At 38.4% G+C, this 20,409-nt stretch overlaps 1 protein-coding gene across 1 annotated transcript in view; it reads left to right on the top strand.

Annotated features, from left to right (window-relative positions):
* Positions 1–17,537, top strand: part of LOC104033799 (ligand-dependent corepressor) — a 54,373-nt gene extending 36,836 nt beyond the window's left edge. Inside the window, exons 4-7 of the mRNA XM_075717750.1 lie at positions 5,792–5,924; positions 10,469–10,756; positions 13,636–13,729; positions 16,545–17,537. Coding sequence (XP_075573865.1) covers positions 5,792–5,924; positions 10,469–10,756; positions 13,636–13,729; positions 16,545–17,514 — 1,485 coding nt within the window. The 3' untranslated portion in view covers positions 17,515–17,537. The remainder of the gene's footprint in view (positions 1–5,791; positions 5,925–10,468; positions 10,757–13,635; positions 13,730–16,544) is intronic.
* The last annotated feature ends 2,872 nt before the right edge of the window (positions 17,538–20,409 follow it).

Here is a 20,409-nt window from a genome sequence, read left to right on the forward strand (position 1 = left end):
TTGTTTTACACAAACATCTAAAAGGTAATATACCATTACTTGAATATGATTAGTTTTAATAACAGCCTCTGAATCTGGTGTCCTTTCACTATGGAGGAACATAAACAATAAGAAGTAAACTGTGGTGTCTGAATAATTCTGAAGAGAAGGTACCACTCATTTAAAGTGTTAACTCATAGAATAATTGAAGATGGCAAAGGAAATATCTGAAAATGAGTTGAAGTTGCAGAACTGTTATGACTTTTTTGATGGCTTTAGAATGTGTTTAAACTGTGTACAGAGATCCTAAGTGTCCTGAAAGATGCTCTAAAACATTTTTAATGGATTTCATCACTTTAAAAAACTCAAGCATTTAGACTGTCCATTTTGTATTGGGTGGTTTTAAAATAATTTGTTATGGAGGCTAAAACCTGAAGAGGCTGTTTGTGATAATCTCCAGCCTGTGTTTAGTAGTAATGTAGGGTTACAGTTTTGCCTGTGCATAAATGTGAATGTAAGCATGTGGTATTTCCACTGATTCCCACCCCCTCCAGCTATAGGTAACAAATGATATTCAATAGTTATGGATCAGTCAAGTTAAATTTGTTTTGAATTTGATAAATCTGACATCAGTCATCTTAATAAGGAAATAAATATACAAATATATTTATATAAATATAGATGAATATATTTCATAGAATCATTTAAGTTGGAAAAGAACTTTATGATCATCCAGTCCAACCATTAACCTAACATTATCAAGTCCACCACTAAACCAATTAAGGGTAGAGTAGCAATTTCATGTTTCCTGGCTTGGTGGCTGGATTCTTTATAATGAAAGTAGAAACTGGGAATCATTAAGATTGGAAAGGACCTCTAAGATCATCAGTCCAATCATCAACCCAACACCACCATGCCCACTAAACCATGTCCCCAGGTGCCATGTCTACCTGTTTTTTGAACACTTCCAGGGATGGTGACTCCACCACCTCTCTGGGCAGCCTCTTCCAATGCTTGACCACCCTTTCCGTGAAGAAATTTCTCCTAATGTCCAATCTAAATCTCCCCTGGCACAGCTTGAGCCCATTTCCTCTCGTCCTATCGCTAACTACATGGGAGAAGAGACCAACACCCACCTCACTACACCCTCCTTTCAGGTAGTTGTAGAGTGCGATAAGGTCTCCCCTCAGCCTCCTCTTCTCTCGGCTAAGCAACCCCAGTTCCCTCAGCCGCTCCTCATAAGGCCTGTGCTCCAGACCCTTCACCAGCTTCGCTGCCCTTCTCTGGACACGCTCCAGCACCTCAATGTCTTCCTTGTATTGAGGGGCCCAAAACTGGACGCAGTATTGTATATTTATTTAAATATCTAGAAATACTACAAAAATATGTATGTTCAGTAAGTGAGGGACATCTTAAAGCTAATTAAACTATCTGAATTTTTATTTGATGCCAAGCTGGGAACAGTTCTAGATGCTTTAAAGGGCATACTGAGAATTGAAAATGATCTCAATAAATTTGAGAAACAGGACAGACAGACTTGTTTTATCAAGTCACAAGTTACAGATGTCTGAAAAGAGATAGCATCATAAAAGTAGTAAACTATTTTTGGGGCTGTATCCAGAGAGGCATTTGTCTTAATACCTGTAGAGGAAGTTTCTTCTCTTACCTAAATGCTGGTGAAGCCTCAGCTGGGTATAGCATTTTGAGAGACATAAACAAAGTGAATAGAATTGAAATGAAAGCGACAAGAATGACTTGGTCTTGAAGGTAGAAGGAAGAGAAGGAAAGAAGACAATCTCTGGTGCCCTTAAGGCTTCTCTACAGGATATAGTAGGTTATTCTCCTTTGTACTGGCTAAGAGTTAAAAAGACTGTACAATCTTAAAAAAAATGAAGTGTTGGGGAAGACAACCTAGGGGTGCTGAAACATTCCTTTCTTACTCACTGTTCCTGATGTTGCCTTGGGGTGGGGTGGGAGGCTGGATTGTATCCCTAGGATCCATGGGTTGGCCAGTCAGCCACGGGTGGTCTGTGGGAAGCCACCCTCTGTTTTCTCCACGAAGAGGGATAGGAACTACCTTGCACTATTCAATCTTGTAGGCGCTTCCTGCTCCATCTGTGTGTGGCCTGTGGCTTAAGCATGGAGCTGCTGTTGCTGTATCTGTACAAAACCAGCCTGCATCATACCTTTCTCTTCATGCCAGCAGTTTAGCGTGTAGAATTGCTGTATCCACATTTCCTGCAAGGAGGGTCTCAATGAGAATCCAGCACTAGTGCTGACAAGGCTGGGCTGTCCAGGATTAGGTGGTCTCTCAAGGTCACGCATTGACCTTGCATTTTGAAAACCTGAGCTCTGTATTTCTAAGGCTCTTTGACTTAGTTATATAGTTATGCTCTATATCTTAACATACAAAAAGAGCTTTAGCCCTTTGGGAACATGTGCAAACCACTCCAAGTATCTTTTCCTGAAGCGTTATTGTTCAATATAGTGGTACTGCATGGTCACTGATGGGATTCCAGGGATGCTCTTGGGCATGGCTCCCACCTGAAGAAAAGCACAAAGAGAACAGAATGAATGCTGTGCTATAAATAATATGTAAAAGTAACTGGTTATTTTTTTTTTCCAGGGTATTTGTAACCAATGACAGTGTTACCTAAATAGTAATAGTTTTTTCTTCTGCCTACTACCTGCATGTTGGTACTGAAAACTCTGATATGATTCAGGACTGTAGAGCGAGAGGATAAGACTAAAGATCCAAATATTGGTTATTGGGAAGAAAGGGTGGAAAATGTAACAAAAAACAACAACAAACCCCACCAAAACAAAAAAAACCCCAAACCAAACAAAAACCCCCACTTTTGGAAGTTGAGTTTGAATAGCAATCATGATCAAATATTTAGTGTGGAAACTTGAAGTTTCCTTCTAGGGGTGAATCAGCTGCGAATACTGCTGGAATAATTGTGACACAATTGATAATAAAATAATGTAATAAACAGAAATTTCTCCAGTATATTTTGTCTCATGTAGTCAGTGATGTATTGCAGATGCCAGAAGATGCTGGAGATTTTTTCCATGCACAAGGTTAAATCTGACTCTCTTATATAACTGTATTTCTTTACATTTTGATGTCTTAGCATGGACATTGATAAAAACCATACGTGTAGAGAGATGCATGCTCCTTAGTTTGAGGGGTAAGAACTAAGCATTTCCATTGCCTTGCTATTCCACTCTTCTCCTGAATGCAGGTCAAATGATCCTTTATTCAGCTATTCACCAGTGTAAGTCACTTAAAATTTTTTTTTCTGGCTGATCCCTTTTTCTTCACTCCTCCTCTATGTAGAAAATGTACAGCTTTAGTTAGCCTAGCTAGATTAAATTATACTCTTTATACATTACCTTTATATGAATAATGTAAAGTACACTTGTTTATGGTGAGGCATGCTGCTGCCGAATTCAGTTTCCACTGAGTTGCTAGGCTAGTACTTACTATGTATTGTCTTAGTTGCAAAAGATACTAGGAAGATTTGCAATGCATTGTGTTGGCCAAGGGTTATTTTTGTTTTAGGCTTCTTGCAGAGCTATAGTCTATCAAAGGGCAGAGTATCCGATCAGGTTGAAGGTGTAATGTTTCCTTCAATTCTGAATTCTCTGTTTGTCCTTTGAATTAAAAGAAAGTTTTTTACAATGGCTTGTGGGACTTTAGCTAGAGTATGCTAATTAACTCTAATGGATCTTATCTAGCCAAATCTCTGCACATCAGTTTGCAGAGATTCCTTTTAAAGTAAAACTTAAAAGCAGTTTGTCTGTAAATGCTTTGATATTCCAGTGATTGTTCCAACACTTCTGTATGCCTAGATTATTTCTGTTACTAGTTAATTTGCACAAATGTCTGCTTTTTACACAAACTAATAAGCTGAGTTTACAGTTACCCTGATAATGCCTAAAAGATAATGGAGCTTGACTCAGAATGGCTGTCAATAACTAGAACAGGCCCTGCATTAAACTTTGTCAGATGCAGAAACACAGTTTCAAAAAGAGGATGCAAGTATGTTCTATGAAGTCTCACCTGAAGAGTAATTCTTATCAAAATATTTGGCTTATTCTTCACAAATATTTCTATTGTGAAATCCTGTACAGATACTTCACATATTTTAAGTATCAGAAAAGTACAACTGCATTTTCAGTGTGTTCATAAAATGCCAGTGAACTGTGGGAGCACTACTGCTGGTTACTGGTACAGGAGTACCTGGCACAGAGGTGAAGGCTTTTATTATAGTTAACCCATCAGTTCAAATTTGTATTCTTTAAGACTATCTCAAAAGTGCTAATCTTTCTTATGAGAGCCAGCAGGTTTGAGAACAAGCCTGGAATCTCTCTGGTATTGAAAAAAGCATCAGTTCCTTTGTGAGGTCTTTACTTCTGCAGACTCTTACCTTCACAGCAAACGTTGTTTTACTCACCTGTCACCTCTGTCATCGCATGCTCCTCATCTTTCTGTTTAGCAAAAAATACTGCTTTGTCTCTGTACCCTGTCTGAGATAGTATCTCCTTTTACTTTTGATAAAGAACTCTTGGAAGCTGTTGAATTGCAAATCTGAGGTGGGAGCCCATGTTGTTCAGGCCAGAGTCCACAGCATTTCATATTATTACCCTTTGCACATAGTTCATGTGACTGCTGTGTTTGTTAATTTACTATGGGCTGGTTATGTAACCTTGCTTCATTAAACCTCTTGAAATTGAAATGGCACAAACTTAAGATTGATGGCTTCTTTTCATTTATTGTGAATTATAAATGAATTGCAAGTTCTTCCGTTCCCTTCTAGTCCCATGAGGATATGAACCTGGAATCAGCTTGTACAGTAGAGGCCAAAAAACCAGATGTAGCCTAGATATTATGGTAACTGATACTTTGTAAAGGTTAACAAAACAAAACACTCCCTAAACCCAAAGAGCGGTTGTGTATGCATTCCTGCAGTAGGTAAATACAGGTAACTTTAATATAACTTAAAATGAAGGTGGAGGGCGAGGGCCAAGAACGAGATTGTTCTCCTAAGCAGGAGCAAGGCATTAAACTGAAAGAAATGAGAAAAGGGGGAAAAGGTGTGTGTGTCGGGGGTGGGGGGAGGGGGGAATCCAAGTGTTTAGTTTTTGTATTTTTGTAACCATTGTCTTCTAGTTTCTTGAGTTGTATTTAAAATTAATAATTTATCCTGGCATCTCACACAATTTAATTATCCTAGATAAAACACTTGTTTTGAAATATTCTTGAGATAACTTGGTTGCTTCCAGTTGTAAGAGAGAGAATGAATTTTAATTCACTGCGGGTATTGTAAGCATCTAGCAAGTTCATTTTGCTTAAAAGAAGCTACTGCTGAGCCTTTTCACAAAAGGACCTGCTTGTTGCTAATGCTTGGTCATTTATTGCTCAGTTTGCATGAACGCTGTGTAGAGTAAGGAGAACTTTCTGTGTTTTGCCTTCAACAGTTATTTCTTGGAATGAAAAGTAATAGCCAAAGAACAAGTGCTAGATACGAGATTTCCAGCCAAATGTCAAATATCTAAATCTTTTTCTTTATGGTGGGCTCTTAATTCCCATAATGTTATTAAATCTTACAGGCTTCTGCTGCATTTACAACAAGAAAACGGGACAAAGTACAATGTTTTGGAGCAGTCAAAAATCAAGTTGTGATTTCAGTAGTACTCTGTGCTGAGTACCTAACAAGGTTTTGAATTTAGTAAAATATTTAATACCTAAGGAACTTTATTCATTTTGGAGTCAGGAAGATCTTACAAATATTAAATATCTTTGCAGGAACACTTAGTCAGTCTGGATGAGCCAGCCTCGGAAGCTGGACAAGAAGCTCTGCTTAGACAAGAGCAAGCAAAAATCATTCGTTTTGAAAGGCAAGCGGAAGAGTTCCTCAATGCAGTCTTTTACAGAAAAGGTTGGTTTTAATGGCGGGGGCAGGGGGGAGAATGGTATCTCTTGCTGGTCTTTTTGCATGCAATGCAGGTATCAAAGATCTGATGTTCAAGTTGTCATTGTATGTTCAGTATTTTTCATTTGTCTTCTATATCAAGAGTAAAAACTGACTCTCCAATAATGTAGCAATACAACAGTGTGGGCTTGGGACAGAGGAAGATAGTATAACATTTAACCCTAAAACAAATCTCTCCATGGGAACACTGGTGTTTTGCACTTTTGGAGGAATGACTCAGTTCTTACCCAGCCTGAAACCAATGTTTAGGTGAGTGGGCTGTTTGGAAGAAGGGGCAAGTAGCGGTGGTAGTAGTAGGTGGGTAATTTAAAAAAAAAATTTTTTTTTTTGATGGGATGTGTATTATTGCAGTTTTTCTTAAAGGTCAGCAGTCGTCTCACTATGGTCTGTAGTGATTACCCACCCCACTCCCAGCAATCCACAGCATGAAATATTGTTGGAATAGTGCTAAGGGGATATATGGTGATTTCAAAATGTGATCAGCGAAAGAATTGGAAAATCAGTACTGTAGGATATGCTCAGAACAATAACAGTAGCTCAATGCTAGAAAATCCTCTAAATCTCTTCTGGAGAGTTATGTCAGTTAAATGTGCTCTTAGGAAGGCACAAAACTAATTTTACTGTTTTCTACCATCTGAGAAATGCGAATCCAGAGGTTGCTTCCAAATGCATCCTGAATGAAAGTACATTGTACTTATCAGTCTAACCCATGTGTGAGAAAATCTGCCAAATCAGTAATTCCAACCTGTCTGCTGGGGGACAATGCAAGGCTTCAGTTTAACAAATTAGAGATTGCTGTAACCAGTCCTCAGCCCTTCCTCCCAGTGACCAAAATATTTAAAGGTGTTTTAAGTAGATAACAGTATCTTAAGCCTTTCTTTTATGGCTCAAATGAATAAATACAAACTATACATTATGATGTATTGCATAAAGTATAGAAGCATTTAGGGTAGTAGGAAGGATAGTTATTGCATTACTACTGATAGTTCAGATAATGCTTTTATTCCAAGTCTTCCTTTTCAGTAGGGTGGGTTGTTTTTTTTTTTTGTTTTTTTTTTTTCTTTTAAGGTTGATGTTTCCTTTTGCCTTTAAACTTATCCCTTCTCTCTTAAAAGCCAGAAGGGATTTAAGAAAACAAAAATCTAGAGGAAAATATATTTTTTTCCATATAACTTTTCTCCTGAGAGGGAAAAAAAAAAGGCAGTTCCATCACTTTGAAATTGTTTATTAAAGACTTCATCCCTTTAACATTGAGCTTAAATTTTTATGTATGACCTGTGAGCATGTATTATTAGAAATGCATACTTCCCTAAGTCTTGGAAGACTATTGGCAGATATTGCAGTGTGCTGATGAGGGGTTTAACACTGTCCATGCTCACATACACAGAATGAAGATAATGAAATCACTTCAGATGTCTAAGAATCTTTGAGGTTTTTTTTTAGTATACTCTTGCTTTCCTTCCTCTGGCAAAGCTGCTTGATGCGAGAGTAATAAGGGAGGGGAAGAAGCCTGGTAGAAAGTCAGTTCTGAATCCTTAATGCATCAGTGTCAAGCTTGGCTGTGTTTGGATTGCTTGAAAGGTTATTCCAACTCATGCCACTGCCATAAGATCCCCAGGCACTGTCATACCAAAGAGGACACAAAGAATGGCAGAACTCTGATGCTCCTATGTTGCTCAGAGGTGCTGGGCTCTCCTGGTTTCATGCCAGTGATTAGTTCTTTTTTTCTTTCCATCCTCACTGCCAGTAATGTTTGAGGCTGGTATTTTGTGGCCCAGGCATATCAGAGAAAATGCAGATGTTCTGCAAACAGATGCATGTTGCCTGTCAAGGACGTGCACTCATCCACTTAACATATGTAGGTAATTAGCAAGATCAGCAAACTTTCTGAATAGGTTTACTGTCCATTAACCTTGCGTACTTTCTCTCTGCTTTGTGCTTGTGGCACTCTGACTCAGTAATGCTTCTTTGAAATATTCATACTTTCCAGTGAAATCAGAGAGTTGTAGTACCTAGTTGTCTGTTACCTCCTCTTGTGGCAGGATAGGACCTTCTTTTGACAGTTTAATGAAATCATACCTTTTCTGTTTGATACTGCCCTTCTAAGATTTCAGTGTAGATAAAATACACAAAAGCTATTAAGGTTTTAAAGCTCAGAGGTCCTGCTTTAGACTATTTATAGCTGATAAATATTTGCTGTATTTTTTTCTCTGAGAATCTCTATGTTTTAGTTAATTTTAGTTTCTTTTTTTCAAAAAAGGTAGACACTTGGAGTCAAAATAAACATCTGGTTGATTTCAAGTGATGTTGCAGAGGCACCAGCAAATATTTTGCACTCGCTTTTGAACAGCTTTAATCCTTATATTCAAGCTTTATATTAAGCAAGAAGCCTTTAATGTGCTAGGTAACTTACCCTTCTGGTTGAAAATTGAGGTTTGTGTCCTGAATTAGAGAGTTTATCTTGAGCAGCACCAGAAAGCTCTCGGTAGTCAGTCTGTACTGATTCTTTGAAGTTGCAGAATACAAAAATGCATGGTGGTAGGTGTATATATAGTATTTTCTCCCTGAATTTGGAATTGTACATATGAACATGGGTGCACAGTAAAGGCGTGATTCTTCTTCAGAAAACATAGGTGCCATAGAGCTCTGCATTCCTGCCAGTCCCACTTGTGTATATGACAAGCACATGCCAAATAGTTGGCAGTGTGATCATGCTGTCGGTTTGTGTCCCTCTGGGCTTTCCTAGAGCCGTTCACATGTCCTTCAGCAGGTTATAGTAAAGAGCTTAGAAAATGGAAGAAATGTCACCATAGCAGAAAAAAGCCTCCATGCTTCTCCAAGCTTGTGTCTTCGTGGACCATTTGGGAAGAAAGTGAGGATATAAACGTACCTAAATTTAAGTTTGCCTCATCTCTTGGTGAATTCTTAAAACTCTAGTGTCTCATCCTTAGCAACAATAAAACATCCTGTAGATTTTACAAGAAAATGATTAAGTATTTACATAAACATCTCAGAAGGTCACAGCACTATACCCTAGTAAGAATACATGCGTTGACTGTATAAGGTCTTATATTTAGAAAGCATACTTAACAGGGAGGAATTTGGGCTCGATTAAGTATTTAAAGCTCAATATGGTTTTTCATCAAGAAACACAGTAGCTGCTTACTGCTGCTCTCTAGTTTGTGGGCAACTACATGCTCAAACCTTCATGTCAATCATCCTTTACAGATACTCTGAAACTGTTTTGTTGGATGGATGCATTTTTGTCAAAAATGGTTGTAAAAGGCAAATCTAATGCTGAAATGTCCCACAGAAGATTTTGCTAATGCTTCTAATAGTTAGATCTCAATAGATTACTTTTTAACCTGGGCAGGTTTTTTTTTAAAGAGGAAGTAAACACTTAACTACTGCTCAGTTTTGAGAGCTGCTTTTAAAGATTTGTCTGGTCGTCTAGTGCGCAATTTTCTCTGTTTTTTTCAGAAATAGAAAATCAAACTTTTGGAGCCATTTCTGGAGTTGTTGGGGGAGGGGTGGGTGGGGATTTTTTGGGTTGTTTTTGTTGTTGTTGTGGTTGGTTGGTTGTTTTAAGCCTGATTTAGCCAGAGAACACAAGCAGTGTTTGAGATGAGCTGGCGGGACTTAGCTTCTGTGATTTAGTTACAGATTTGCGTTGACATCACAAATTATTACTGGTCTAAAATAGTGATTTTTGCCAATATATTTTTGGGTTGCCCACACCCCCAAATACCTTTTGTATTTATGTGCTATTTCATATAAGTAGATTGGAATGTCTACCTATTCCATTTCACATTTCTTACTAATAGATTTAACAGCTCTTCTAGAAATACAGTAACTTTTCATGTGACACATATTGGGTTTTTGTATATTTGAAAGCTCTTTGGGTAATACCTGGTGCCGCATTGATTGTAATGATAGAAATGTCGAAAGGAATAGATAGAATGGGATGGAAGACACTTGAACGTCTGATCTTCATGTGAATTATTTTGAAGAATCAGAGCTATAGGGCTTTATTTCCTAGTAAATTTGTAGGGGACTGCTGCAACTGTATTCCCCCTTCTCCCCTTCTGTAGCTGCAGGTAAGTTACTCAATTCTTCCATTGAATAACCTGTTCAATTTTTTTGGAATGAGCTTCATTACTTGGTACTTTTCTTCATGAGTCTAGCTGTCCTTTCCATTTCCACACCTCTTAAAGGTCTGGTCAAATATATCTATATCTGAAAACAAAAGATGAGATGCATATTTCTCTTAGGAAGCTGTTATTTTGGGAAGGTTATACCAGAATCAGCAATGGTTCTTGTTCAGTTATTCTAAGAGTAAAGGACATTTTCTACAGAAACTATTTTATCTTTGGCTTTAATTTTTTTCCCTAGTTGGTTGTTTGGTGTTTTTTTAAATAAACAATGACTTAATATAAAAGCTGTTTTACTTAAAGTGCTTCCCTAAAAAAAAAAATCTCTAATGTTTACAGACAGTCCTAGGGTCTCTGACCCCAATATTCCCCTAGTGGCCCGTGAGATCATGCAGCGAATGATCCGACAGTTTGCTGCTGAATATACCTCAAAAAATAGCTCTACTCAGGACTCCAGCCAGCCCAATAGCACAAAGAACCAAAGCCTGCTGAAAGCATCTCTGGTCGCCTCCTCTCCCACGGCTGCAACTGCTCAGAACCCTGTGCTCAGCAAACTTCTCATGGCTGACCAAGACTCACCTCTGGACCTTACTGTCAGAAAGTCTCAGTCAGAACCTAGTGAACAAGGTAGGACTCTTATCAGTGTCATGCATCCTACAGCAATCTGTTAATGGCATTCTTGTTGCAAAACCAGACAGTTAGAAGTCTGCACTTTCACAGAAAATGTAAAGTGGAAAAGCGGTAGATGTTTTTACAATAAAATAATGACTAGGTAGGTGTGGCTGGGAGAGAAGAGACTTTTTGAAAGAATGTAGGCCCATAGACATGAGTGATTTTTCTGAAGAAGGGCAAAGGGGATGGACATGCTCCAAACTCTGGGGACAAGTGTGGTGTTCCTGCTGGGAGCTGCAAGAAACAGTCTGCCAAAATAGACTGTACGCTTGCTGATAAGACAAGTTCACGTGGTCATGAAAACCATAATGTTGTCTCCTTTCTGAAGATCAGTACACTGAATGAAGGAATGATTTATTTTCTTTCTGTTCATAGTGTGAAAACAGTACCTTTTAAAAGTCTGTGAGAAATTGCTTTGTGAAGGCTGTAAAAATGATACCCATGAACTGTATAAAACTTCCAGGTTTATATGTTTGGAAGAAATGTCCCTTTTCTACCTTAAAAATAGACTTGTTCTGCAGAGCACAGATTGAATAACTTGTAACAGTGTTGCAGAGCTTGTTCTAATTTGAAAAGCTTGCTTTCCATCAAAAATGCTTTTTAACAAGCAAATTCTGTGGGTGATTATAGGATGTGAATGGGTTAGGGTTTTTTTCTGAAACTGTTGAATAGAGGTTATCATAAATGTATCCTACTGATAGGATTACAATTAGCCCCTTTACCCTTCTTTAGAAATGTTAGTGTCTGAAATAATTCTGTCAAATATGAAGTGGGCTGTCCATTCTGAAGTGGAAAAGGTGCCTTAAAAAAAAGCCTTTTGCTAGCTAGTGCAGAATTGCAGGTATCCCTTTATTCTTTGACCTTATGTTTATGAATCCTTTTGTAAAAAGGTTAATTTTATGTGTCCAACAATATGCAGCTTGGGCGTCTGGACACTTACTGCACTTACAGCCCTTACTGAAAAGTTGTCGCCACGCTTCAGTTACAAAACTGCAGCGAACGGATATATGGTGTCTGTCTTGAAGTGAGGACCTGTACGTTTAGCTGATAGGCATTTGTTTCTAGCTAATTTTATTATATAAATGTATTTCATGAGTGTCTTTTGCATATATGTTTATAAATGTTAAACTGTTCTTATTGTGAAGCTTTTTACTGAAAGAGAGAGGGAGAGAATGAGTTTTGCTTCTGGTTTGTTTTGTTGGGTTTTTTTTTTTTTAATTAGAGGGTTGTATGGTGAAGAAGAAAGTATATACATGAACTGTTCTTTAGCTACCATGTGATGAAAAAGCTGTAAGATAATTTATAGTGTTCATAACACTTGTTATGGAATTAGAACATGTGCATATTCACTTATACAGTAATCTGTTTGCTGATGTAATTATTTTTTTTCCAATTTACATTTAACGTAATTGGGAAGAGATTTTGCCAGACTTGTTAATGAGAGATTTAAGAGGCTGTCATGAAAGACTGCTAGTGGTACTTACTGTTTGTTATATTTCTGTTTAGAGGGTTGAGGGGAACCCAGCTAGTTTGTAAACTTCTCCATGAGGCTGGTCCTACTTGCCCTTGGAGACTTCTAGGTTGTAATGACCCTTCTGACGGAGGTGGCATGGATGCAAGTGCCTTTGGCAGCAGTCTGTGCTGTTTAGTATAGCCTCTGGAAAAGGAGGTGCTACTTGATCCAGTCTCTGTATCTTGTGGCTGCCTAAGTGTTGTTCAAAAGGAAGATAGAATTGTCTGCTTGCTTAAGTTTGGGTTATGGTGTGTTCCCAAATGTGGTGGGTGGAACAGCTTTCCATAAGTTAGTTCTAGTTCACTATTTATCATGGTTTTTCCTCCATGTCAAATGAGAACTTTAAGCAATCTGAAAGCCATCTTACATTGTTCTTGTGTTGGGTGGTGTTTACTTGAGTAGATGGAATGAGCAAGGAGCTCTGAAATGTCTCGTTTACTTTGCCAACAGGTTTCATTTATCTTTGCCTCATAAATTCCTTGTTCCAAAGTTTCCAGGAATTTCAGATGGCTGTGCTGCTTCTACGACAATGTTGCCCTTATTAAAATGACCGGAATTTCAAGTTGTTTCAGTGCAGTGGGAGCAAGGCTTTTCTAGCAAAAAGTGTTCCTTTTTCTGTTGCCTAGAAATGCAGAGTTTATGTAAGGGCTTGCAGAGGAGCATGGGTGAGTGAGGAAGTGTCATTAGTGAGAATGGAAGAAACAGTCTAGCAGGAAAACCAATTTTGTGTATGGAAGAAGAGAAGGACTAAAATGGCACAATATAGAGGGGAAAGGCAGCAGCTCTGCCAGTAGGGACCCATTGGCGACATGGAAAAAAGGATGAAGCTAGCTGCCAGGCGAGGAGTCGTCTCACATTTGTGTGTGTGTGTGTGTTCATTTGAAAGTGAGTTTCCAATGTGAAATTCTCAATGAATTTTCCTATGGCGATTTGGATCAAAAAAAATTCAAATACTGGCTTAAAGCCCCCCAAATCTCAGAAATGTAAAGAATGTCTCATTTTAGGACTGATGAGGGTGAGTCGTGCTATAGACTATGTTGTATCCTGAACTGTCATTTGTAGGTCATCTTCTGGTCTCTGGCCCTTGTAACAGATGCACATTTAATTTTGTCAAATTTTGTTGTGACTTCTGAGGACTATGTTGAAGTCACTTGTAAGCCAAATTGCAAACAAATCCAAGCCTTAGTTTGTTTAAAAATAAAATAAAATAGAAAATGCTGTGTGCTAAATATGACTTTAGCCCAAAAGCCTTGTTTTGTCAAGGGGCAACATGGCTGATCCTGTTTCTTCAAACACTGAAGTCATTCTTTTGTCTCTACAGACGGTGTGCTTGATTTATCCACTAAGAAGAGTCCTTGTGCCGGCAGCACCTCTCTGAGTCATTCTCCAGGGTGCTCCAGTACTCCGGGAAATGGGTAAGAGAAAGCAACTTACTATGACCTTTTAAAACTGTTTTTTACTAGAAATGTGTGCTTACCTCCTGTTAGTTTTAACTTACTTTTGGTGTTAACCCTTTGGAGTAATGTGTTTTTCAACTTGTACCTTTGGTAAATACCTTCATCCCACCTGCCAAATAAGAGTTGTTGCAAACTGAGACAGGCTTAACTTGCAGTTAAGAACTCTAATACTGTTGTTTTGGCCAATTTCTTAGCCAAAGATCTTGCCATTACCTGCTTCTTGAGTTCAGTGATAAGTGATGTCCATGGAGGTGCAAGTTCACCTAAATGTATGAAGAATCTTAGAGGCTTTGCAATATAATTTAGATTTCATTTCACTTAGGGGAAAGTTAGCTAACAGAAAAGTTTATTTTAGTGGTAGCAATGATTTGGGTGATGAACCAAGCTGAATTAGATTTGAATCACTGCATACTCTTTGTTAATATCTCCTAGCATAAACCACAACTTAAAAGAAGAAAAAGGGGGTGGGGAGAGTGTGGTAGTTCAGAAAATTTTAAATACAGCTTTTTGGATTTGTGATTGTACTGTAGCACTGAACAAGTTTTTTGGTGGTTTTTTGTTTTTTTTTTTTTTTAAATGTGGTGTACTAGTCTTGCCTTAATTCAAGGTGTGAAAGAATGTTATATCAACAAAATTTCCTTAAGGTTTCATATTTCTAATGGTCACCGTTTGCATACATTTAGAAACCCTTTACTCTTAGCTAGGATTGAATTAATTGTACTGGAGAGGCCGACTGTGGCAGTAAGAGGGCTTTTGGGTGTTGATGGTACAATTTTTTCTTGAAGCTACTGTGAACAAATAATTTTTTTAGAAACAGTATACGGTTTAAACTGCCATTTAATTGCTGGATTTAGCTTTACAATAGACTTTGAAAAACTAGAAATTTTAAACTAACAACCCACCACCACCACTAATCCCATGTACTGCTAGCAACTGATTCAACTTTTGCATTTCTCTTTGGAAAAATATTGTTGTCTCAGATTTCTCCCTTCAAGATTACTTTTTCCATTTAATATTTCTATTAATAAAATACTTCAATCCTTGTTTAAAAGTTAGTCTTAATACTTTTTCACAATTCTTTAGCATAAACCTTCCCCACTAGCTCCTCTCTTTCAGTTCCGAACAGGTTATTTCCAGCTTTATTTTCCTAGGAAGGCAGCAGTAGCCACCGAGGCTGTGTATTGTTTGTTCCCTTGCTTGTGTATCAAGTGAGGGCCAAAGTCCAGCGCACAGGGCCAGCATCTGCCACTGTCCTGATCAGTTCTGTGGGTCTGGAGAGGATGTGGCATACTGGCACCTGTGGTTACTTGTGCAGGTGTGTGGTAAATGAGGGTGACTGCAGTCTGTTTAGCATCAGTGAAATCAGGTGTGACCCTCTGTCCTAGGGTATATGACCTTTATTTAGGCATAGAATCACTGGTGCGCATTCTGATGCTGATACATGCTGTAGAAGGGGCAGAGAGTGCACGTTGCTTGAGAGAGTTCTCCGGAATAGCAAACTTTCATTCACTTACCTGGATTTTGTTCTGAACCCTTGTTAACTCTTGTTACCCACTTCAACTATGACCTACTGCATCCTGGAGAGAAGCTAGCAGCATATGTATTGAGCATTATGTGGATTACATGCCAGGTCCTTTCAGTGGACGTCTTTTCTCTAAAGACTTTTTAAATGATTTTTTTTTTTAATCCCAGTGTGATGTTAAAAAGAATAGTGTAGCTTTTCAGCAGTACATATCCTATCCTTAAATAATGCTGACTTAGCTAGAGGCTTTTACACCAGTATAGTGTCCCAGAGCATGAAATAGAATTGCTTACTAGTCTCTCTGTTAATCTGTATGTTGAACATGGGAAAGTTTGGGGGTAGATTTTGAAACTAGTGTGACTTAATTACTACAGGGGGCTAAGCAAGCAAAATATTAAAATACATGCGTTTATCTGCAGTAGTGGTACTGTGTGTCAATAGAAAGAACACTCGTGATGAAAGGAAAATGGTGAAAATACATACTGCTTTTTCTGCTATTAACCCTCGATCTGGATGACAGTTGGAACTTAGATCTTTTTTTTTTTTCCCCCCCCTAGCCATGCTATGTATCAGATGAGAATGAGGGACATGTATATATGCAATTAGTTGTTAAGAGAGCAATTTGGTAAGTCTAGTGTAATGCAGTGCTTTCATATTTGCTGCTTAATGAAAGTCAAGCAAATACCTTTAAGGCCTGCTAAGCATTTTTTTTTTCCATCCTGAGCAGCAATTCTTCAATATGATGTAAGCGAACATCATCCAAGGTTTCCACCTATGTGTAGGTACTGCAGGTGGCAGTCATATTTGCATGTTGAATATGTTGCACTTTGGCTTACTCTTTTATTACTGTACTTGTTTAGTGGTAACGTCACACCAGTAACACAGTTGTGTGTAGATCTATGGCGATTGATTACTACTTTGTAATTAAGGTGCTATTTTCAGACGCTTGCGCGAAGTCTTTTCTACTCCGAGAATTTGTGAACCCAACCAGAGACCAGCCAACAGGTTTCATTTTTCTTTGCCCAAAAAGCTTCTCTTTTTTTGCGAACAAGTTTTAAAACTGACTGATGCTGAGACTTTAAAAAAAAAAAAAATTAAAATAAAAAAATAAAAAAAAAATTTAGAGAAAAATAAATAACACAAAAAGTGATGTTACCCAAGCAAGGCCTTCTAATAAAGGAGTGGCCCCCTCACCCATCCCTCCCTACCTGTGCAAGTCCTGCTCACATCAGTTTCCTTCCATCCAATTAGGCGACCTGGGAGACCCAGCCAGCACCATCCGGAGGGACTACAGAGTGGTGATGGGGTACCTCCAAGAAGCTTGCAGGATGGAACCAGGGAAGGTTATGGCCACTCCACATCTCTTAAAGTACCGCTGGCTCGATCACTCCAGATTAGTGAAGAACTGCTGAGCAGAAACCAGTTTTCTACGGCTGCCAGCCATGGGCCATCTGGACTACAGAATCATGGACAGCACTTAATATTATCCAGGGAGGCTTCTTGGGCAAAACCACACTACGAATTCAATTTCAGCCGCATGAAATTCAGGGGAAATGGTGCACTCAGCAACATCAGTGACCTTCCTTTTCTTACAGAAAACTCTGCCTTTCAAAAAATGGCACTTCAAACTAAACAGGATGGGAAAAAGGACGCGAGCCATTCGTCTCCTGTGGATTTAAAGATACCACAAGTTCGAGGCATGGACCTTTCATGGGAGTCCCGCACTGGTGACCAGTACAGCTATAGCTCTTTGGTAATGGGTTCACAAACGGAGAGCGCGCTTAGCAAAAAGTTAAGGGCTATCCTTCCAAAACAAAACAGGAGAAGTTTGCTGGATGCTGGACCAGATTCCTGGGGCTCAGATGCTGAGCAGTCTACCTCTGGACAGCCATATCCCACCTCAGATCAAGAGGGAGATCCTGGCTCCAAGCAACCTAGGAAGAAAAGAGGGAGATACAGACAGTACAACAGCGAGATACTGGAGGAAGCAATCTCTGTGGTTATGAGCGGGAAAATGAGTGTTTCCAAAGCTCAGAGTATTTATGGGATCCCCCACAGTACACTGGAGTACAAAGTTAAAGAGAGGCTGGGCACTTTGAAAAACCCTCCAAAGAAAAAAATGAAATTAATGAGGTCGGAGGGGCAGGATGTTTCAGTAAAGATTGAATTAGATCCCCAGGGAGAAGCAGCACAAAGTGCAAATGAATTGAAAGATGAGTAGGGATGTTGTAGAGTGCCAATTACTTTGCAAACTGGGTGAGCACTACTGCATAGTTCAACCACCACTGAGCGCACCTGATTCTCCTATTTGCTGCAATGCTCTTTCCTTTGCAGTTTAGCATAGACTTGTGTGGACACAGGTGAAAGGTGTGCTCTGAATGTCACATTGTAAATTTTTCTAGCCTGGTGTGGCGCAGTTTCCCTCATTCACCTGCCCACTACCCCCCGCCCCCCCCCCCCCCCCCCCCCCCTTTTTTTTTGCGTGTTTCTCTGTAATAGAGAGTTGAGTTACCTCACAAAGAATGCAGATCTGTGGAAGTGGACATCTTGCCTGTAGAGCCTGCCTGAACTTCTGGTGTTGGATTTTTCTTGTCTGCTGTTATAGAAATAAGTCCACTCTGTTAAACTGATACTCTCTTAAAACCAGACTTTTTTTGAATGAGAATCAGACTGTCATTCTTCAAAATGTTTCAGAAATCTTTTTTCCCCTCCTTTTCTTTGATCCAGTTGATTGAAAGATCCAAGCTAAATCAAGTTATTTAGGAATGGTACCTCTCTTGAACTCAGAGATTTGTTTATTAGATGGATAATCAATTGGGTCTAATTAGGCTCTCCACTATTTTCTTTCTAAATTAAACATACTTACCATTCACTGTCTGCTTAGTGCTCACCCGGAGGGGAGGGGAGGGAAAACATACATACACTACCTTCAGAATATGTCAGTTAATTATTTGTAACACTACCTTCGCTGTAATTTTGTTTGATATTTTTGAAGGGTGATATTTAGACTCACCTGCTTGAGGATGTAGCCTTATCTCACGGAAGACAAGCTTCTCAGTCAGGAGCAGTCAGGGTACACTAAATGATGTATTAGGGTATGCCTCATTATAACAGAACTATGGTTCTTTGTGACCTTTATGCTTTTTACAGACTTGATTCTGAGTTTACTAAACTATGTGGTTCCAACAACTAGTTTAAATGACTCTAATCTGGGGAAGGGGGATTTGTGTAACAAACTACTGTGATATTACAAAAAAGAAAAAAAAAAAAAGAAAAAAGGAAAAAAAAAAAGCCCACAGAACAGTGATCTCAAACGTTACAACCTCAGTAGTCTGCCCAAATATCCACATTAGTGAAGGAGCTTGTTAATGTTCAGGGAAGAAGTAAAACACTGGTAGCCTGATCTAATTCAGGCTCTGCATCATATCTATCTGTAATACTGTCAGGGTCGAACACTCAATGAATGGGTGTTTCCTTTTTAAATATTACAGTTGCCAGTAGCAGGAATTAATCTAAGTCCTGCTTTTTTGTTGTTGTTTTTATTTAATCTATTTTGATAGTGGTTTAGCACATGCTAGAATAAGCATTTAAACACCGTAAAAGCACTCCGTAAACCACAAATCCAGTTTTTTTCAATATGATGATATCATTATCATTATATGGAGATCCAGGATAAGTTTTATACAGAACTTTTATCTTTGATACTTTCTGCAGGAGTGGTCAGTAACTAGGTGGAGCTTACTGGATTTACCACAATATGACCAAATCAGAATTGCTGGTTCTTCAGGTAGAAACAATTTGGTCTTAATCTGTGCAAAAGGTAGATAGAATTACCATTTTTTTCCCATTTGCACAACCAAAAGAAGCGTTGGAGTTTTTGTGTGAGAGCATTAAGTGATGTCAGTGATTGAAAGTGGTTTCTCAGAGTTCATGGGAGGGTGGCCTAGATAGCCCTAGGGATGCTGAATGACTTCTGAAACAGTTGATCCTATTAGCCTCTCCCCCTCCCCAGCAACTTCGTATTTTCAAAGGTTAGGCACACCATTGCTGTAATTAAAATATGCACTGCTCATTCTTGAAACGGACTGGGCATTTGGCCCCAAGTAGACTTTGTTTTTGTTTACTTAATATATTTTAGTACTCAAAATCCTGGTTCCTCTTAGCTCTCTAGTTGTCATCTTGGCATTTAAAGCAGTTTAAGCTCAGTAGCAGTATATAAACTCTGCAATACGTTCCAGTTTAGCTGGTGATTGCAATAAAGGTGCAGTTAAACATGTGGTTTCATCTGCTGTTAGAGGTTATGGTAGAAAGTTTGCTGCAAGTTTAAAAAAAAAAAACAAACACAGTTTTACTGTTCAGAGAGGTTTAACCTTTTGCAGTTGTCTTTATTTAAGCAACATGAGTTGAGTTTTATAGAACTTGTCACTGTAGTGTATGTGAAGTGCTCATTTTACTAACCTAAATATTTTGTATGTGTACGTTTAAGTGGGTGACAATCGTGCAGCAGAAGAATGGTGTGCCTACCCTTTAATGCTGCAGTTTTAAAAGAGAATTTGTCTTGTCATTTCAGACTGTAGGCTAAGAATTGTAAATAGATAGTGAGAAGTTGAGTACTCTTTATTTGCTTTGGTTAGAAAGTGGATTTAAAAAAGAAAAAAAACCCAACAAACCAAACGCGTAACTTTCTCAGTTTAAATGTCCTGAGACCTGAAGATTGTAGTAGTCATGTCTGCAAAGCTTTTAAACACAACACTTGATCTGTGATAACTTAATATTCAGGTAATCTTTCTTTTTCGAGAAGCTTTTGAACAACCATATTTCCTCCAAAGGTCTCTGTTTAAAAAGGAAAAAAAAGAAAAAAGTGTAGACTATTTTTTAAGCACTAATTGCATTACGTTGGTAACTGCAATATAAAATAGCCATTATTGTTTTGTGAAGCATGGTTGAGATTAGTTAGTGGTCCCTTTTTAAAATTTCATGAGCCTCTCAAAAAATAAAAACAAATTTAAAAAAAAGCTGCTGAATATTCAAAAGATATATATTTTACCTTATTGTAGGTTTTGTAAATTTAGTCTGTAATATTCAGGTGCACCTTTTAATGTTAACTTTTTGTTTC

The sequence above is a fragment of the Pelecanus crispus genome, chromosome 10, assembly GCF_030463565.1.
Source record: "Pelecanus crispus isolate bPelCri1 chromosome 10, bPelCri1.pri, whole genome shotgun sequence".
NCBI classification, from domain to species: Eukaryota; Metazoa; Chordata; class Aves; order Pelecaniformes; family Pelecanidae; genus Pelecanus; species Pelecanus crispus.